The sequence below is a fragment of the Leucopleurus acutus genome (genome assembly GCF_964270905.1).
Source record: "Leucopleurus acutus genome assembly, chromosome: 1".
Classification (NCBI taxonomy): Eukaryota; Metazoa; Chordata; class Mammalia; order Artiodactyla; family Delphinidae; genus Leucopleurus; species Leucopleurus acutus.
In genome coordinates, this window is record NC_139142.1 from 49,731,807 (window position 1) to 49,753,094 (window position 21,288).

Consider the following 21,288-nt stretch of genomic DNA (forward strand, 5'->3'; position numbering starts at 1 on the left):
CCAGAAACTCAAATGATAGTAGATTGAACAAGTGCACTAGCAAGATTTTTTTATTTGATTGTGAGTATGGGGGACTGAAAAAATATATATATTAGGAAATAGCATTTCCAAAATTTGTCAAACCTAGTATTTATCAATTTAAAAAATAAAGTTTAATGCTTTTATATGTGTCTGTGCATGAATATATAGTATTATGACTATTCTGTTTACAGTGTGTGTATAAGGAAGTACCTTCTGGCAATTTGAAAATGCGGTGTAACTAAAATACAGGTCTGACTTGTTAATCTACTGTTAAAGTTTGAAAATTATTTTAATTGCTCTTTTTCTGACCAGTCTTTCAGAAAAATCTGAAAAATGAGTTTGTTCTGATGTGGTAATTTTATGTTGATTGTCTCTCAGGGTGCTGAGGTAGTAAATACTGTGAAAGTACAAAATATGGTTATCTTTCATTGTCATCTTGATGTCCTTATTAGTAGTTATGTCTGGGATTTTTTATTTTTGCGGTACGCGGGCCTCTCACTGTTGTGGCCTCTCCCGTTGCGGAGCACAGGCTCCGGACGCGCAGGCTCAGCGGCCATGGCTCATGGGCCCAGCCGCGCCGCGGCATGTGGGATCCTCCCGGACCGGGGCACGAACCCGTGTCCCCTGCATCGGCAGGCGGACTCTCAACCACTGCGCCACCAGGGAAGCCCTATGGCTGGGATTTTAACACTGTATATTTGTTTTTATGACTTTTCATATTTGCAGTTTAACAAGTTTAGTATAAGAAACTCAGATGCTCAGTGTTAAGGTTGCTTTGTAGGTTATTTACTAAAATCATAATCATAGAAAAAAATCCATTAGACATTATCTTAATTCTCATGCACAGTCATTTTTACTGATTAGGGCCCTTGGCTTTTATGGAAGGATGTTATAACAAACAGCCTTATGAAATCCAAGCTGAACTTCCAATATAAATGTTTATTTTATATTTTTTAAAATGTCTGTTGATCTAATAGAAATACATGGTAGGATGTAATTAAGTTTCCTCTTATTATATGAAAGAAGTGCAGGTTGTAAGAGGAAAGATTTATTTCTCCCAAATCTATTTGGAATTTCTAAAGAAATATAAAGCCAGGTTTTTTGGATGTTAGTCCTATATGAATTTCTAACTGCTTTATTTAAACTCTTCTTATCCAGACTTCTTGAAAAAGTAGTTTTTAATTATTGTCTCCAGTTTCATGTGTCCTTCCTCTTTCTCACTTCCCCACTTATCATGTTTCCTTGTAAATTTCTTTGTATTTTATCAAAATTATTCACGGAAAAAAAAAAGATAAATAGCTCTATAAGGCTTGTTACGAAAAAGAGCATTACCTCCTCACTATTCACAACATTTTTTGCTTCCTAGAGGCAGTCCCTTTAATTTTTCAAAATGATTCATTTCAGTATTCTTTGTCTCTAAGGAAAAAAAGTGCTTCTATTGCTACTTATGACTTTTCTGTTTTGGGCATTATCTGTTGATTTCCTACTCTGGAAGGTAAGGATTTAATATTCTTCAATACACATATACATTCCCCCTCCAACCACATATACTTCCTGTCTCTCCTCCCACCCCATGGTTATATCTTAATTTTGGTTGGATCAGTATTCAGAGTTTATAGTATTATGACCATAAATAATGACCATATACTATACTATATGTTATTTATAGTTAAACCACTTTTTCCTTACTACCTAACCTTTTACTGAAGTTAATAATTGTCTTGTTTTCTTGTTTGTGTATTTTCTGTGTATTTATTAATTTAAGCTCAAACTCTCTACCAGTTGTTTAAATATCCTCTCAAGAGTTTTAGATCCATCAGGTACTCTGATAATTTCATCTTCTTGAGATAGCTTCTCTTAGAGCCTTCTGATCTGCTCTTATCAGACTGGTGACCTTTATGCCTGTTGTACAGCTCTCATCTTATAATTTTCCCTTACTTCATCCTGGGCATTCCTTTGGCTTTTCTTCTGTATTGGTTCCTTTGTTTTTTTTTCAGAACTGTCACCACTGTAGTTCTTTTTTTTTTTTTTAATAGATCTTTATTGGAGTATAATTGCTTCACAATACCATGTTAGTTTCTGTTGCACAACAAAGCAAATCAGCCATATGCATACACATGTCCCCATGTCCCCTCCCTCTTGAGCCTCCCTCCCGTCCTCCCTATCCCACCCTTCTAGGTCATCGCAAAGCACCAAACCGATCTCCCTGTGCTATGCTGCTGCTTCCCACCAGCCAACTGTTGTACATTCAGTAGTTTATATATGTCAATGCTACTCTCACTTCGCCCCAGCTTCGTGCTCCCTCCCCATGTCATCAAGTCCATTCTCTATGTCTGCCTCTTTATTCCTGCCCTGCAACTAGGTTCATCAGTACCATTTTTTTTTAAGATTCCATATATATGTGTCAGCATACGGTATTTGTTTTTCTCTTTCTGACTTACTTCACTCTGTATGACAGACTCTAGGTCCATCCACCTCACTACAAATACCTCAGTTTCATTTCTTTTTATGGCTGAGTAATATTACATTTTATATATGTGCCACATCTTCTTTATCTATTCATCTGTAGATGGACACTTAGGTTGCTTCCATGTCCTGGCTATTGTAAATAGTGCTGCAGTGAACATTGTGGTGCATGTCTCTTTTTGAATTATGGTTTTCTCAGGGTATATGCCCAGTAGTGGGATTGCTGGGTCATATGGTAGTCCTGTTTTTAGTTTTTTAAGGAACCTCCATACTGTTTTCCATAGTGGTTGTATCAATTTACATTCCCACCAACAGTGTAGGAGAGTTCCCTTTTCAACACACCCTTTCCAGCATTTATTGTTTCTAATTTTTTTGATAATGGCCATTCTGACCGGTGTGAGGTGATACCTCATTGCAGTTTTGATTTGCATTTCTCTAATAATTAGTGATGTTGAGCATCTTTTCATGTGCCTCTTGGCCATATGTGTGTCTTCCTTGGTGAAATGTCTGTTTAGGTCTTCTGCCCATTTTTTAACTGGATTGTTCGGTTTTTTTGATATTGAGCTCCATGAGCTGTTTGTATATTTTGGAGATTACTCCTTTGTCTGTTTCATTTGCAAATATTTTCTCCCATTCTGATGGTTGTCTTTTTGTCTTGTTTATGGTTTTCTTTGCTGTGCAAAAGCTTTTAAGTTTAATTAAGTCCCATTTGTTTTTATTTCTGTTACTCTAAGAGGTGGATCAAAAAAGATCTTGCTGTGATTTATGTCAAAGAATGTTTTTCCTATGTTTTCCTCTAAAAGTTTTATAGTGTTTGGTCTTACATTTAAGTCTTTAATCCATTTTGAGTTTATTTTTGTGTATGGTATTAGGTAGTGTTCTAATTTCATTCTTTTACATGTAGCTCTCCAGTTTTCCCAGCACCACTTATTGAAGAGGCTGTCTTTTCTCCATTGTATGTTCTTGCCTCCTTTGTCATAAATTAGGTGCCCATATGTGCGTGGGTTTATCTCTGGGCATTCTGTCCTGTACCATTGATCTATATTTTTGTTTTTGTGCCAGTACCATACTGTCTTGATTACTGTAGCTTTGTGGTATAGTTTGAAGTTGGGGCACCTGATTCCTCCAACTCTGTTTTTCTTTCTCAAGATTGCTTTGGCTAGTTGGGGTCTTTTGTGTTTCCATACGAATTGTAAGATTTCTTTGTTCTAATTCTGTGAAGAATGCCATTGGTAGTTTGATAGGGATTGCATTGAATCTGTAGATTGCTTTGGGTAGTATAGTTATTTTCACAATATTGATTCTTCCAATCTAAGAACATGATATATTTCTCCATCTGTTTGTGTCATCTTTGATTCCTTTCATCAGTGTTTTATAGTTTTCTGAGTACAAGTCTTTTGCCTCTTTAGGCAGGTTTATTCCTAGATATTTTATTCTTTTTGTTGCAGTGGTAAATGGGAGTGTTTCCTTAATTTCTCTTTCTGATTTTTCGTTGTTGGTGTATAGGAATGCCAGAGATTTCTGTGCATTAGTTTTGTATCCTGCAACCTTAACCAAATTCACTTAATACTTCTAGTAGTTTTCTGGTGGCATCTTTAGGATTTTCTATGTATAGTATCATGTCATCAGCAAATAGTGATGATTTTATTTCTTCTTTTCCAATTTTATTCCTTCTCAATTCCTTCCAATTTGTAGGCTTTCTCTAGTTGGGGCGAGCGGGGGCTACTCTTCATTGTGATGTGCGGGCTTCTCATTGTGGCATCGGCAGGCGGACTCTCAACCACTGTGCCACCAGGGAAGCCCGCAGGTGGATTCTTAACCACTGCACCACGAGTGAAGTCCACCAATAATGTTTTTTATGAGCCTTCTTGTACATGTCTTCTGGTAAACGTTTGTGCTTATTGCTCTAGAGCAGTGCTGTCCATTTGGAATATAATATTAACCACATATGTAATTTAAACTTTTCTCATAACCACATTAAATATATAAGAAGACACAGATGAAATTGATTTAAATAACGTATTTAACCCAATAAATCTAATCATTTCAGCATATAGTCAACATAAAAATTATTGAGGTATTTGACATTTTTTGTGTGTGCTAGATCTTTGATGTCTGGTATGCATTTTACTCTTACAGCCCATCTCCAGTTCAGTAGAACTACATTTCATGTGCTCAGTAGCCACATGAGGCTAGTGTCTACTGTATTGGACTGTAGAGTTTTAAAGGATATAAAATATTGAGTAGTAGAATTACTGGATCATAGGGTATGCCTATCTTGAACTTTAGTAGTTGATGGCAAAGTTTTCCAAAGTGATAGAGCCATTTTGCACGCCATTGGCAGTGTGTGAGAGTTACCATTTTTCTACATAATCAACAACACTTGGTATTATCACACTTTGGGTAGTAATTTTTGTGTTCTGTTTAGTAAATCCTTTTCTGTCCTGAGGTGATGAAGATAATTATCTATTATCTTATTTTATATTATCAGAACTTTATTAGGTCTATTTATTTAATAGGTCTAAAATCAACTAAAATTGATTTTTGTATCGAGTGTGAATAGGAGTTGATTTCATTCTTCTCCATATGGGTATCCAGTTGTTCACTATTCATCGACTTGCCCCAGTGTCCCTCAACAATCCTCCCCCTGCCCATAATGCCACCTTTGTTGTACATCAAGTGTCTGTATATCTGTGGGCTTGTTTTTGTACTCTCTGTTCTGTTCTTTTCATCTGTTTGTCTATCATTATATCAGTATCACATTATTAAATACTGTAGCTTTGTAATAAATTCCAATGATAATTGGAGCAAGCACTTATATTTCTTTAAGAGTATATGACTGATTTCTTAGCTTTTTGTATTTCTATATAAGTTTTGAAATTATCTTTTCAATTTTAACCAAACATACTCTTTGGTTTTGACTGTGATTTTATTAACTCCATGGATCAGTTTGAGGAGAATTGATATATTTACAATATTAAGTCTGATAATTCATGAACATGGTATTTTATTTCATTTATTTAGATCTTTAATTTTTCTCATAGTCTGGTTTTTCTCCCTAGGAGTCTTGTACTTCTTATCTAAGATTTATTCCAAGATACATGTTATAATGTTTATTCTATTGTAAATGATATTATTTTAAAAATTTATTTTCTAACTTTGTTGCTGTTACACAGAAATAACATTTTATTTTTATGATTTGAAATAATTTATGTGTACCATATTTTTATTTTCCTTCATGGGTGTATTAGTCTGGGATCTTTAGAGAAACAGAAATACACACACACACACACACACACACACACACACGCACGCACACGCACACACACTCTTATAGAGACAGAGAAGTGCAGATCTGCAGTCAGTAAGCTGGAGACCCAGGAGAACTGATGGTGTAATTCTAGTCCAAGTTCTAGTCCAAAAGCAAAAGAAGACCGAAAACCTGTCAGGCAGAGAGAGAGAATTCTTTCTTACCTAGCCTTTTCTACTATTCAGGCCTTCAGTGGATTGCATGAGGTCCACCCACTCTGGGGAGCGCAATCTGCTTTACTCAGTCTACTAGTTCAAATGTTAATCTCATCCACAAACGCCCTCAGAGACACCCTCAGAAATAATATTTAACCAAATATCTGGGTACCCGGTGGCCCAGAAGTTGACACATCAAATTAACTATCACAGTGGGCAATCAAATCATCTGCAGATTTGTTTCTTCTTTTCTGATTCTTATACTTTCATTTTTCTTGCTGTACTTCACTGGCCAGGACCTCCAGTACAATGTGGAATAGAAATCATAATAGCTAGTATCTTTGCCTTTTTCCTAATCTCAAAAGGAAAGCTTTCAGTGTTTTACCATTAACTGTGATGTTTCTTGTAGATTTTTGTAGATATCTTTTACCAAATTCAGGAAGTTCATTAAGAGATTTGATTATGAATAAATATTCAAAATTTTATGTGCTTTTCCTACATCTGTTTAAGATCATATTATTTTTCTCTCTTATTTAAACTGTTAACATGGTGAATTACTTTGCTTGATTTTCTAACATTAAGCCAACTTAACATTCCTAGGATAAATCCAGCTTGGTCATGTTGTATAATTTTTTTTAATATATTACAGAATTAAGTTAGCTAATAGTTTATTTAGGCTTTTGTTTCTAGGTTCATGAGTGAAAACGAGCTGTACTTTTCATCTTTTTGAGTTTTTATATCAAGGCTAGCCTCAAAATAACTTGAGAAGTCTACTTATTCTTTTACTGTTTTTCAAGAAAGCTTGCTTAAGATTGTTGCATTTCTTCCTTGAATGTTTGATGAGTTTGTCAGTGAAGCTATCTAAGGCCATGCAATGAGCTATAAAAGCAAGTCTTAACATATTTCAAAAAAATTGAAATCATAGAAAGTATGTTTTCTGACCACAGTGTGATTATTCTAGAAATTGATAAAAAAGATAACGTGAAAAAAAAAACCCTGTGTTTAGAAATTAAGAAGTATACTTAAAGTATTTAAGTATACTTAAATTCTAAAAGTTAAAGAAGATACCATAATGGAAATTAGAAGTTATTTTGAAATGGATGACTGCAAAAATATTCCATATAAAAATCTGTGGGTGTTTTACAAAAGTAGTTCTTAGACAAAATATACATATTGCAAAAGAAGAAAAGTTGAAAATAAGTATCCATACCAAGAAGTCAGAAAAAAAGAATAAATAGCAGAAGAAAAAATGGAGATGAAACATGTAAATGAAATATAAAACAAACATAAAATGGAGAGCATCAACAAAGCCAAAAGTTGGTTCTTGAAAAGATTAATAAAATTGATAAACCCCAGAGAGACTGATCAATGAAAAGAATGGACACACAAATAACTGATATTAATGAAAGAAAAGAATTCACTGAAGTTTCTATGAACTTAAAAATGCAAGAGGCTATAATGAACAATTTTATGCTAAATTTTGAGAATTTAGATGAAGTGGTCAACTTAATGCTGTTTTCTTTGTGGGAAGATTTTTAACTACCACATCAGTTTTCCAAAATAACTATGAGACTATTTAAATTTTTTTTCTTATTATGTCAGTGGCATTGATATCCTCCTAATACCATGCATTAGAACAATACTTTTCTCTTAATCATTCTTTCAGCAGATATTTACATGACACCTACTATAACGCTAGGCACTATTTTTTACCTTCTTTTTCCTCATATTCAGTTTGACTGGATTATTTTTTAGGACAGATTACTAGATTCTAATTTTAAGAAATTTAACAACAGGGACTTCCCTGGCAGTCCAGTGGTTAAGACTCCGTGCTTCCACGGCAGGGGGTGCAGGTTTGATCCCTGGTGGGGTGCTAGGATCCCGCATGCTATGCGGTGAGGCCAAAAAAAAAAAAAAAAGAAATTTAACAACAAAAGAGACTCAGCACAGCTGTGTGGCAACAGAAAGCAGCATATACCATTGTAAAAGAAATCTGACTAGCACCTACTTCATAGAGCACCTCTGTAACGTGTAAAGTAGTATGATTATTCAGGGCTACCTCTGTTGCTAGGGTTCATGACCTAGTGTTCATAGACTTCTAGTAGGTTTATTTTATTTATTTATTAACTTTACAGAAGGTTTTTATTTTTGCTTTATATCTATTACAGTGTTTGAAACCTAAAGAAACACATTTTCGGGCTTCCCTGGTGGCGCAGTGGTTGGGAGTCCGCCTGCCGATGCAGGGGACACGGGTTCGTGCCCCGGTCCGGGAAGATCCCACATGCCGCGGAGCGGCTAGGTCTGTGAGCCATGGCCGCTGAGCCTGCACGTCTGGAGCCTGTGCTTCACAACGGGAGAGGCCACAACAGTGAGAGGCCCGCGTACCGCAAAAAAAAAAAAAAGAAACACATTTTCTCTTCAAATTTGGATGTGTATATAAGTATCATTTGTCTGGACTCAGCACTCAATGCCTTGGTTTCTTGGCCTATATCTGCTCTGAAATCATCAAGCTGTGTCTGTCTACCCAGGGGCCCCGAGAACAAGAAAAACAATAGCCAGAAGTTTATAGTTCTTAAAAGCAAATAAATTTGGAAAGAAAAATGTGAGGGAAAAGGTTTGATTCACTTTCGTAGAGTCCGTAGCTAGGAACCCAAGCTGTTTTTGAGGAATATCTGGTCTGTCTTGGGTAGCTGGAACCTCATACATACCCCCTTTGCTTCTTTAGTGGTTCAATCAAAGACAGTTCCCACAAAAGCTGGCTAAAAGAGCCAGTACCCAACTCCAGGGCCTGAGGGTTCTCGGCATGGCAATTTTCTCTTCCCAAACCCAGAGGCCAAACATCTGACCTACATAGGGGAGCAGGGCTAGAGTTCAGCAGAGGGGTTCAAGTGTGTGCTAATGTGGACATTGGCAGTCAGGCTGGCCCAGAGTAGTGAGGTGGGCCCAGACGCACTGAAGACCTTTATGACATACTACACAATCCTTTCTCCCAGTGTTCTGGACCCCAAATTTAATGGTGCCTATTCTTTTTTTTTTTAATTTATTTTTGGCTGCTTTGGTTCTTCATTGCTGTGCGCGGCTTTCTCTAGTTGCGGTGAGTAGGGGCTACTCTTCGTTGCAAGTGCGCGGACTTCTCATTGCAGGGGCCACTTGTTGTGGAACACGGGCTCTAGGCACGTGGGTTTCAGTAGTTTTGGCACGTGGGCTCAGTAGTTGTGGCTCGTGGGCTCTAGAGTGCAGGCTCAGTAGTTGTGGTGCACAGGCTTAGTTGCTCCACAGCATGTGGGGTCTTCCCTGACCAGGGCTCGAACCCGTGTCCCCTGCATTGGCAGGCGGATTCCTAGCCACTGCGCCACCAGGGAAGCCCAAATGGTGCCTATCCTAACTCACAGCCAGGTTTGATTCTGCACATAGCCCAGGCCTGATGCAAAATGCCCTCCCAGAGGAAAACTAACAGCTTTAATTTACAGACTTACTTGGTTTGTACTGACCTCAAAATTCTTCCCTCCCCATGGTCTTCACCTAGGTGTGGGGCTAGGGAACAGACAATGGGATGAACGAATCCTTTATGAAGGCCTTGACCAAGGAGCAGCTATTGCCTACCACATGGATCCCCCCGTAGGGCCAAATTCTTGACTTGTTGGCTTAACAAAAAAAATACAAAAGTTAAGACAGGAAAAATACTGGACAAGATTGGTCTGAAATGTGCAATCCTACAACAGCTGTGGAAAAAACCTACTCTGTGCAATTTCTCCGTCTCACATGCACTTATTTCCAGGATAGCCCTACCTGGAAGATACTGCTACTAGTTGTGAGCCTTTCCTGTGGTTCAGTGAGCTGAGGCTTGCACCCTTCACCAGCCTGCCAGGGAGGCAGACAGGCACATACATTCCTAGGCCCCCAGCCAGCCTCCTCTCCCTAAGTGTCCCTGCGGTGCCTGCAGGGAGCCGGAGAATCTGGCTCCTTGCCTTCAACTGAGAGCCCAGAATCTGAGCCCACAAGATGAATCTGCTGAGGAATATTCAGGATGCTGGACACCAAGCTGAGCGAGAAGAGCTTGGGGAGGAGAGATGTGGCCTGAACAGCCGAGCTGGGGTCTTCAAAGAAGGGCATGGGGGAGGAGGGGGGAAGTATTGCTAGGCATGCATCTCCTTCCCTTCTATTTTGCTAGAAACAGGTAACTTTAGAGTATAGGGGGAAGACAGGTAGACATGAGAAAATGGAAATCCAGTTCCTTCTGCTAGAGTTTTCATTTTAAACTGGTTTGGCTTGAGAGAAGTTGAAAGTTCGTGCCTGAGGGCCTTCTTTCTCTCTTCCTTGACTAAGTATGATAGCAGCTATAATCTGTGTTCAGCTCTAAAAAATAGGTTCTTGGAAAGAGGCTTCCAGGGAGAAGAGAATAGAAGGAGTAGTCTAAGGGTTCTAGGTAAGGGGGAACACAAAGGGTCCCTGAATGCTGAAGTCATCAACACCTGTTCCTTGGAAGGGTCACTTGCACCTACTGGCCCAAGTAACCAGGCTGGCCAGGTGAGGGTGGAACCTGTGTGGTTCTAACACAAGGTTGCAGCCAATACCAAGGCCAGTCAGTTACTTGGGATAGCTCGGAACTGAAGGCAGGCTTCTAAGACCAGAGATCCTGTTAACACTAGAGAAGATGGTGTGGCGGTGAGATGCCCAGAAGGGCTGGCAATAAAGAGTAGCTGTCAGTGTTCAAAACAGGATTTGAAAACTTTAGCTAAGAAAAAGACTCCTTGTCCCTTTAACCCACACCTAAATATCTCACCAGAGATCTTAAAATGGACATAGCATGTGCCAAAATATTAAGATTCCAAACACATGTCTTCTCAGGCTATTCCCTACAGCAGGTTGGGGAGCCCTTCCATCCCTGTAATATCCATTCAGAAATCTGTCAGAAAGCCTCTGACTTCACCTAGGCCAGGATCTAGAGTCCAGATGGGGGCTGCCCACGAAGAGTGGCTGTGAAGCCTGGGCTAAAAGATAATATTTTGCTTCCCAGGATGGCCAGAGGAGAGGAGGAGATGCAAAAGATGATGTTGCTGCCTCTGTGGGCTGGGAGAACTTCACCTGTTGACTGAAAAGGGGGTCAGAGGAATATAATGGGAAAACATGGTCTGAGGAAGACACTAACAAAGGAAAGCTCCTTGAGGCCACATTTATCTGATGAGAAATTTGTCCTCATGTTGTGCCCTGGGAGACTTCAGCCTTTGGAGTCCTTGTAGAAAACAGGCTTCAAGCAGTAGCTGATGATCAAAAAGTCTTCTATTTGGTACCCGGCCCAGATCTGAAGCAACAGTAGATTTGGGAGGAACAGTTGGGGAAGGCCGGATGGGTATGTATGTCTCACAATAAGAATTTGGCCCCAATGTCAGGGACTTAACTGTTGCTAGAGATGTACAAAGTAGATCTCACTAAAATGCTCTGCCCTTTGGACCAGGACAAGGGGTGGGGGTGGCTTGCTTTTGAACTGTAGGAAAACAGTTTTGTAATGGAGTCGGCAGGCCAAGTGAAGAGGGTCCTGCGCCTTGCCTACCTGGGAGAGTGAGGTTGGTTGATACCATGCCCAGCCTGCAGAGCAGCATCTGACTCACTTAGGCGGTACAGCCCTGGCGTCACTTTTCAGTGATAGCCACCAGCCCCAACCACCTTTCTCAGAAAATGCCTCTGGAGTGGGATCTCATCACTGGAAAGAGAGGGCAGATTCAAGACCAGTGGCCAAAAGCATCTGAACTTTTTTTCTGTAAACAGAGTGGCATGGCTTTCACCTGAGCCAGAGGGGATGTGTAGGAATGGGAGCAAGAATGGCATTGTTTCTGGGGAAGGGAAAACGCAGCTTGGAGCAGGGCACCTCTGCCCGACCTCTGTGGGGAAGCAGGGACAGGGCAGATTGTGCCTGCAGCTCCACCACTGGCCTACACGCAGCCGACAGCTTCCTCCACCCCACCCCCAGCACCTGGGCTTCACTGTCACATGTAATCCACTGACGCATGTAGGCAAGCCACTGAGGCACCGCAGTAGCTCTACTCAAAGGGGAGAGAAGCCATTAGGATTATAATTGTCACAGGAAGGGCAAAACCCAAACCATGTACAGGTTATCACGTAAGTTATCACAGACGGCTACCTCTCCTCTTACCGCAGAAATTTAGCAGCCTCACGACTTTTGTGAGAGTGATTGATATCTTCCCTGGTTGGGATCTTGGTACATAGTAGGTTTAGTAATTAACTTCAGGGTATCCATGCTTCCTCTGAAATTGTGTAGAATATTTTATGTGCATATGCTTTTTTGGTGGTAAGGATGAGGGGCCAGTGGCTTTCAGCTGATTTTCAGAGCCTAGAAAAGATTAAGAACCACTACTCTGAGTTAAAAGTTTACAGAGACCAACAAATACAGTTTTTCTTCATTTTTTGTTTTATATCTGTATTTGAGTAACCATTCTGGTAAAATACTATAAATTATATATAAGATTCTCTGACTTTTGTTTAATAAATATCATTTTGCCTGTACTTAAATTGAGAACTTTTTTTTTTTAAGGTTCAGGAGCAAGTACATCCCAATCTCTCAGCTAATGAAGAGTCTCTCTATTATATTGAAGAGCTGATTTTTCAGCTGCTTAATAAATTATGCATGGCCCAACCAAGGACTGTTCAAGATGTGGAGGTAAAAATTATTTTGTTATTTCAAAAAGTCATTGAACCACTGTACAAATTAATTTTTATATCTAAATCTATATCATTCTAAATTATTATGGAAGGTAAAACCATTGAAATCATAATGGGGGATATATGGTCAGTTCATTCTGAAAGGGAAGTTTTTCAGCAAAAAAAGTGCTAAAACAACTGGATAAATTTATGGTGGGAAAAACCCTTGAAACCTATCTCACACAAAAATTAGTTCAAGATATATCATAGTCTTTAACATAAATGCTGAAACTATAAAGTTTCTAGAAGAAAATGCGGGAGAATATCTTTATAAGCTGGTGTTAAACAAATGTTTTTTTGCAGAGGACTCAAAACACTGTAAATATCAAAGAATAAAATTGATGTGAAAATACAAAAGGTATAAGTCACAGACTAGGAGAAAATGTTTCAATATGTATTCCTTACAAAGGAATTGTAAGGTAAGGCTTGTATTTGTAAGGCTTGTATCCAGAATATGTTAAAACAAACAAACAAACAAACAAAAACTCCTACAAGTCAGTAATAAAAAGATACCCTGCTCACCCAAGTGGGCAAAAATCTTGAACAGATACTTCATAAAAGAAGATATACTTATGGCCAATAAGCATATGAAAAGGTACTCAAGCTCATAATTCATCAGGGAAATAGAGATTAAAACTACGATGAGATACTATTTCACACCCACTAAAAGGGATAAAATTAAAGACTGATAACATGGAATATTGATGAGATGTAGAGCAACTAGAACTCTTAGACATTGCTAGTGGGAGTATAAAACGGCAAAAGTACTTTGGAAAATTGTTTTGCAGTTTCTTATAGTTAAATATATATCTAGCCTATGACCCAGCAATTTTACCCCTGGGTATTCAACCCTAGAGAAATGGAAATATATCTTCACAAAGAGACTTATACATGAATAGCCAAGCAGTTTTATTCATAATAGGCAAAAATTAGAAACAACTAAAGTTTCCATCTACAAGAGAATGGGAAAACAAATTGTGATAGATTCATAAAATGGAATACTACTTAGTAGTATTGTAAACTGAAAGAATGCACTATTGGTATACGCAATAACATAGCTACAATCCACAGATATTATATAGAGCAAAATGAGCTATACCCCAGAGAGTATGTATTATATGATTCCAGTTACATAAAAATCAGAAATAGCTAAAAGTAATGGTGATAGAAATCAGGATGGTGGCTGCCTATGAAGGGTGAGATTAAGATGATAGAAATTTTCTGTAATCTTGATTAGGGTGATGGTTACACAGATGTAAGCATTTTTCAAAACTCATTCAATGGTACACTTAAGATCTGTACATTTTACTGCATATAAATATTACCTCAATAAAGGACTAGTATAGAAAAAACATTTTACTCATTGATTAAAAGTATATATGTACATACGTATACCTCTAAAAGATCGTGTGTAATTCAGTGCTGAAATATTTGTTTTGGCTCAGTTACATGGGAGTATTTCTAGATTTTTAGAAATATCCGTCAGTATAGCTTTTAAAAGTTACTTTGGCATTATACTGTTTATATCACCTTTCTTTTGAAGATTGTTTCTATAACAAGGCAACAACTTCCAGTGTAGGGATAATCTTAATTTGGAGTAATAGATCTATTAAGATTTTCAGGGACTCTCAGAATTAAAGCATTTGTTTCCCTGTTCTCTGCTGTAAGAATTGGACATAAGTAAATATAATAAAAGTATACTTTTCAGAAGCTAAATATGTTAGAAGCTGAGAATATAATTTTAAAAATAGGAAATTCTGCTAAATTGGAGTTTCATTCAGTTATCATTACTTCTCATTATTCATGCCAATTACTGGTTACATTTAAGATTAGATGAACAAAATAGTAACGTAAAAGGCTTGGATTGTTTTTGCCAAGAGATATATTTCTTTAAACCATTCTGAGCTCTGCCACACACTTGATCCTTTAAGAGGTACATGATATTTCTTCTTTTAAAATTCTTCTTTATAAAGCTCTGAGATTAGTAGGAGAGAGACTGCATAGTAATTATTAATAATGAGTTAACTTCTGCTAGGTAAACAGTTTTAACCCTAGAAACCTTGACCTTAAAATCACTGATAGAGTATTTTATGTTTGCTTTAATCTCCCCTAATATTATTACTTTTTCCTTTTTCCATTTTATCTTAATTATGCTTACACTTAAAGCTTTCTGTTTAAACTTCACCTTTTTCCTCACCCATGGGAATTATGTGGAAGAATCTTGATAGCATGTTGATCATTTTTTTTAAACAAAAAAATTTCATTTATTGCAGGAATCAGAATATGCTATGTTACTATTAACTGCTGGTGTTATGGATGATGATAAAGTTTAATTTTGTATGAATTTTCTGGTTATGAGCACTTCTATTAACAGTAGTTCTGCTGTGATCTGAACAGGAACGAGTTCAAAAGACCTTTCCTCATCCAATTGATAAATGGGCTATTGCTGATGCACAGTCTGCCATAGAGAAACGAAAACGAAGAAATCCTCTCTTACTGCCTGTGGACAAAATCCATCCTTCATTGAAGGTAGAACAGACAAGCAAACAAACAAAAAACAGACACAAAAAAGCATTGGGGAGGTTATTTTTAACAAATAATACTTTATATAGTATTTGTGTATTTATATAGCATGGTCTTATTGTGTATGTGCACTTGAGTGTGTGTACACTTATTTATACACATACATGCATATATATGTTTCTTAATATGTGTAAAAAACAAAAAGAAGTATGCTTTGATGAAATCATATTGCTTTTCAAATAATATTAAAGGTTAATGATAAGAAATAATGTATCTTTGTGGCATCTTCTAATGATGGCTACCCCTGATTGACTTCCAGCTTTTTGTTGGTTAATAAAATATATAATGCAAAAGCTCCTGTGAGTTCAGAACTGTTTTTAAATCTGTATTTATCACAGATATTTTTCTATACGTTAGAAAAGTTGTCTAGGGAATATTATTTAGTCTGTAGAAAATAATTGGCATACATGGATTTGAATACTATTTGGTAGCAATTTCAAGACTCCCCCTCCCCCCACCCAACACACATACATACACACATCCTCCCCTTAGTAGAAACCATTGTAATTTGGGGATATTAATTAAAGCAAGATCCTTGAAGATAGCAGATACTTGTCAGATGGGTTTCGGATAATGTATCAAGAGGTTTTCAGGGAAGTCCAGTCCAAGATTCCTGTCTTAGAATCAATCATCTCTTCTTGTTTGATACTAAAGGCAGATTTGTTAGATTACGTGTCTCTTAAAAAAAGAGAGAGACAAAAAGAAACCGTGATACTGAGCCAACAGCTCATTTTATATCCTGTGGTACCTTTGAGTTTAGATATTTGGTTTATAGAAAGTTCTTTATAAGGAAGAATGTTAAATAAAATTTTTAAGTGCTTAACTGCTACTTGACAGTGCTGCCATTTTTTGGAATTAAATTGTTTATTTTTTCCACAGGAAGTTTTAGGGTACAAAGTGGACTACCATGTGTCCCTATATATTGTGGCTGTACTAGAGTATATCTCAGCTGATATTTTGAAATTGGCTGGTAATTATGTTTTTAATATCCGACATTATGAAATATCCCAACAGGACATTAAAGTGTCAATGTGTGCAGATAAGGTAAGTGTTAAAAGGTATTTAAACTTAACCTGAATGATAGAGACTATATGTCACTTACACCTCTGTTTTTTATATATATATATATATATATATATATATACTTTTTTTTTTTTTTTGAGGTATGCGGGCCTCTCACTGCTGTGGCCTCTCCTGTTGCGGAGCACAGGCTCCGGACGCACAGGCTCAGCAGCCATGGCTCACGGGCCTAGCCGCTCTGCGGCATGTGGGATCTTCCCGGACCAGGGCACGAACCCATGTCCCCCGCATCGGCAGGTGGACTCTCAACCACTGCGCCACCAGGGAAGCCCTATACCTTTGTTTTTTAATACATGATTATATTAGTGATTTTTATAGTTACTGGTGTTGGAAGACAGAAAAATGGTGGCTTTACAGACTAACAATGATATTTTCAGGTTTTTTAGCATGTGACAGGATGAGAATCTCTTTTTTTCCAGCAAGAATTTTTTACCTACAGGAAAAAACATCCAAAGCCTCAAACCAGTTTAAGAAAAGTAGTTTGAGTTTTGTATTTTAAGAAAGAGAATAAATACAGAATATTCAGATACGTTTAAGAAGTAATTTTGAAAAACATGCTTTGATTTCACAGCATGGGTCATTGGGGCACAGGTAGAGAGAAGACTTTGTCATGCCAGAGTTACTTCCTTTTGATAATTTTTTGTTACTTATCTTCTTTCTTCCTGGCTGTAAGCTACTGGGGAAAGAAATTGAGTCATTTCTTTATTTTCCTCTCTCCTCCTTTTCTTCCCTTCCCACTTTCCCTCCTTTTTTTCTTACTTTTTAAATCAACATTTTTGAGTACCTCTTATGTGTCAGTCACTGTCCTGAGCGTTGAAAATACAGCAGTGAACAAATCAGCAATCCCTGTGTTAGAAGGAGTTTATTTTAGTGGGAAATAAAAGTATTATAACCAAATAATGGCAGCACAATGTAATTAAAACTATTATACAAATAAATCAAAGGTGGTGGAGAAAGTGAGTAACTCTGGCATAGGGGGGACCAGGAACATTTCATAGAGACGATACCTGAACTAGACCTCTAAGGGTCAATTACCCCAGGACCTGGCACATGCCAGTGGTTCTCCACTTTGCACATCAGAATTACCAGAAAGCTTGTAGAGAATACTGATGCCTGCATTCACCCCCAGAGCTGATTTACTTGGCCTGGGATGGGCCTCTAAGCCTCAGAATTTTCAAAATTTTTGAAACTATCACAGGTGATTCTGATGTGCAGTTATTATTGAGAGTGATTGTACTATGCCGTAGTCCCCAAAATGATTTTTCACTTAAATTTCATAGTAGAAATTCCTTGTTATTTCTATTTTGACTTCTGAAAAAATGAAAAAAATGATTACATGGTTTTTTTAACTTTGTTTCTAGCTCAGACTTTTAGAAAAGTTGTATGTACAATAAAAATACTCCCCTGTACCCTAAACCCCTTGAGAGTAGGTTGCCAACATAGTTTAGTGTGTCCTACAAACCAAAACATTTTCCTGCATAACCACGGTATGACAATCAAAATCCAGGAAATGAACGTGGATACATTATATTATGTAATCCTTAGACCCCGTTCAAGTTTTGCCACTTGTCCCGGTGATGTCCTTTAGAGCAAAATGATCCAGTCCAGAATCATGTGCTGTGTCTAGTAGTCATGCATCTTTTTTCTCCTTGTTCATTCTGGAACAGTTCTTCATTCTTCCTTAACTTTTATGACCGTGACGTTTTTAAGGATTATACCTGTTAATGTTTAAAATGCCCCTTCCTTTAGTTTTTTCTGATGTTTTCTCTTGATAAGATTTAGGTTATGGATCTGTGGCAGGAATATCATAGGAGTTCTTCTCATTGCATTTTCTTACGCGACATACAATTTCACTGTATCCCATTACTAGTGATAGTCACTTTGATCACTTGATTAAGGGTTCATCCTCTAGGCTTCTCTACTTTAAAGGACTCCTTTCCCTTTTGTAATTAATAAATATTTTGTGGAATATTTTAAGGCTATGTAAATACCTTGTTCCTCATCACAGGTTAAATTTATTTATTTTGTTTATTTTAATATGGACTCATTGATTCTTATTCAGTGGAACATAACCTGTCACTTCATTATTTAATATTCAGATTGTCTCAGATTTGGCCAATGGGAACTCCTTCAATTTGGCTTCTCTGTCCCTATCATTCTTTGAACACGTTCTTTTGACACAAGATGCTCCAGGTTCAACTTGTTCTTTACCTGCTGCTCAAGCCTGGAATTAGTTGGTTTCTAAAAAATCCTGGTTCCTTTTAGTGAGAATGGTATTTAGAAACCAAGATCTTCGTGCTAGATGAGCTCATGGATATTGGAGTGTCACTGCTCTGGTCTCTTAGAGGGCAGAATTAGGGAGTGTGTGTGTGTGTTTTTGTGTATACATATATACATACACATCTATATTTATTTCTCATCTATCTTTATATATGTTCACAGATCTCTTCAATCCACATTCAACACCACAGGATTCATTTTAGCCTCCCCTTTTTACACTTGTAACTCCCTTATCTGATAGTGAGAAACCTGGCTCCTGTTTTTCTTAATACATTTATTTATTTGATCAATCCTTCTGTATGTGACCAGTCTCCCAGCAGGCCTCTCTCCCCCCAACTGGTGTAGGCACCCTATTTTGGCATAGAAACCCTTCTTCTCTGTATACATTCTCCATGCTCCCCTCAAGTTCTGACAATCCCATGTTGCACCACTGCTGCTGCTGGTTCACCTTCCCGTGCAAATACCCTTCTTATCCACGAGGGCTCCAGCACCGTGAATCAAGCTGCCCTATCATATGGATAGTCTCTTTACTCCGAATGATCTCTAACGTCTTGTGCCAGGTTGTGAGCCCCCGCCCCCCGCCCCCAGTAAACACCCTCCCTACTCCTCTCAGGAGCTAGCACGCTGAGGCGGTCCCCCTCAGCTTTTCCTCACACCCTCGTGTAGGGATTTCTACCTTATTTGCCCTATTCCTCCCCTCCCCCTGCCCTCAAACAGTGGCCTTGTACAGGATTATTGAGGGACTGTGGGAAGGAGAGACTTTATTCCATATCTGAGTCAGTTACCTTTTCCATGACTCTTTTTAAAGGCTAAAGTAGTTAAATTCTAAACAATTACACAGTCTCAGAATTACAAGAGACCAATCCACACAGGTTTATCACAGGATATTGAATATATCAATAGTTCCCTGTGCTATACAGTATGACCTTGTTGTTTATCCATACTATGTACAATAATTTGCATCTGAATTTCCTATTAACTTTCATTCACTAATTCTAATCTCTCTTCTGGACTACATTAGATAAGACCAAACTGTTTTTCAGAATAAGTCATTGGGTTATTTAAAGCTTTTTTCCATGTACTAAATTTTTACCTTTTGAGACTTTGAAAACCAATCATTTTGTGACATGATTTTCAGATCTCATTATTGCATTGCTCTTACACTGATTTCTAAAACTAAAGACAACAGTCTAGATTTGGTCTGACCAACACAGAGTACAATGAAAGGCTCACCTCCTTTATTCTATATGCTGTTCTTTTATAATTTCAGCATTAACTTTTTTGGGCACACATATCACTCTGTTTGCTTAATGAATTTGCAGATGTTTCAGCTCCCTGGGACTTTCCACATGAGATACTCATATCTTTGATTTCTTACAGCTTGTGCTGTTGATATTTTTTTCATCTAAATTTGAACTCAAGTTTTTCTCTATAAAACTTCGTAATGTTACTGAGACTATGCTCTAGCATATCAAGATACTATAAAAATCGAATTTTGTCACTCATCATTGTAGATATCATACCAGCTTTTTGTAATATATGCCAGTCTGAGAAACTTAGTTTGTTTTAGTTGGAATTATTTGTTAAAAATATTGGAAAAGTTTAAGAGATGAGACTTCTCATGTATGTTATTAGAGGCATCCTTCCAGGTTAATAAATGACCACTTTTTTTCACTATGGCCTTTTCGCCAGCTACTGTTTTACCTCTTTGTCTAATTCAGGGGTCAGCAAACTTTACCTGTAAAGGACCAGATGGGTGGCTGAATATTTTAGGCTTTGTAGGCTATACGTCTTTCTTAGAACTACTCATCTTTGCCTTTGTAGCAGAAAGGAAGCCATAAACCAATGAGTGTGGGCTGCGTTCTAGTAAAACTTTATTTACATAAAGGGCAGTGGGCTCACTGTGGCCTATGGGCTGTAGTTTGCCCATCCTTTTCTTTTCTTTCTTTTTCTTTAACATTTATTTATTTGGCTGAGCCAGGTCTTACTTGCAGCACGCTGGGTCTTTGTTGCCGCCTGCGGGCTCTTAGTTGCGGCATGCTGGATCTAGTTCCCTGACCAGGGATTGAACCCGGGCCCCCTGCATTGGGAGTGCAGAGTTGTAACCACTGGATCACCAGGGAAGTCCCCTGCCCATCTTTTTCTACTGTGATTCCAAGTTTGTCATGAGAGACTGTCCTAGGTTTAGCCAAGATACAGATGACTTTATTTGTGGGACTAGTCATGTGAATGGATTAATGAGATTAGTGTGACATGGTGTGGTCTTAGTAAATCTAAACTGATTTCCTGTGATCACTATTTCAAGAGCTCACAAACCATCTGTTTAATAAGCTATTCAAATAAATGCTTTCTAGGAATCTGTGTAATTTCCTAGACAAGGTCATATAATTTGATAGAGAACTTGAGAACCAGCCTTTTTTCTACACTTAAAATAAAAGCAGCATTTGACTATATGATGTATTCTGGCACATCAAAGATTGCTGAGAATAGTTAGATGGTCATAGGAAGGAATTTTAGAGCTCAACCCCTAATATACTTGTAACTATTAAGGAAAATAATATTCAGACTGGAAAAATAGAACATACATGCTTAAGAGGAAAATTCATGTTTAAGAAAGGCAAGAGAGAGTAAGAGAGCACAGAGCTGCTCTGAAGAAGTTTATTTCTGTGAGCCCAG

General features: G+C 37.8%; 1 protein-coding gene across 1 annotated transcript in view; it reads left to right on the forward strand.

The window, feature by feature from the left end:
• The window catches only part of SOS2 (SOS Ras/Rho guanine nucleotide exchange factor 2), a 99,667-nt gene that overhangs the window by 14,156 nt on the left and 64,223 nt on the right, over positions 1-21,288 (forward strand). The window contains exons 2-4 of the mRNA XM_082845702.1: positions 12,503-12,628; positions 15,067-15,198; positions 16,132-16,296. Coding sequence (XP_082701828.1) covers positions 12,503-12,628; positions 15,067-15,198; positions 16,132-16,296 — 423 coding nt within the window. The remainder of the gene's footprint in view (positions 1-12,502; positions 12,629-15,066; positions 15,199-16,131; positions 16,297-21,288) is intronic.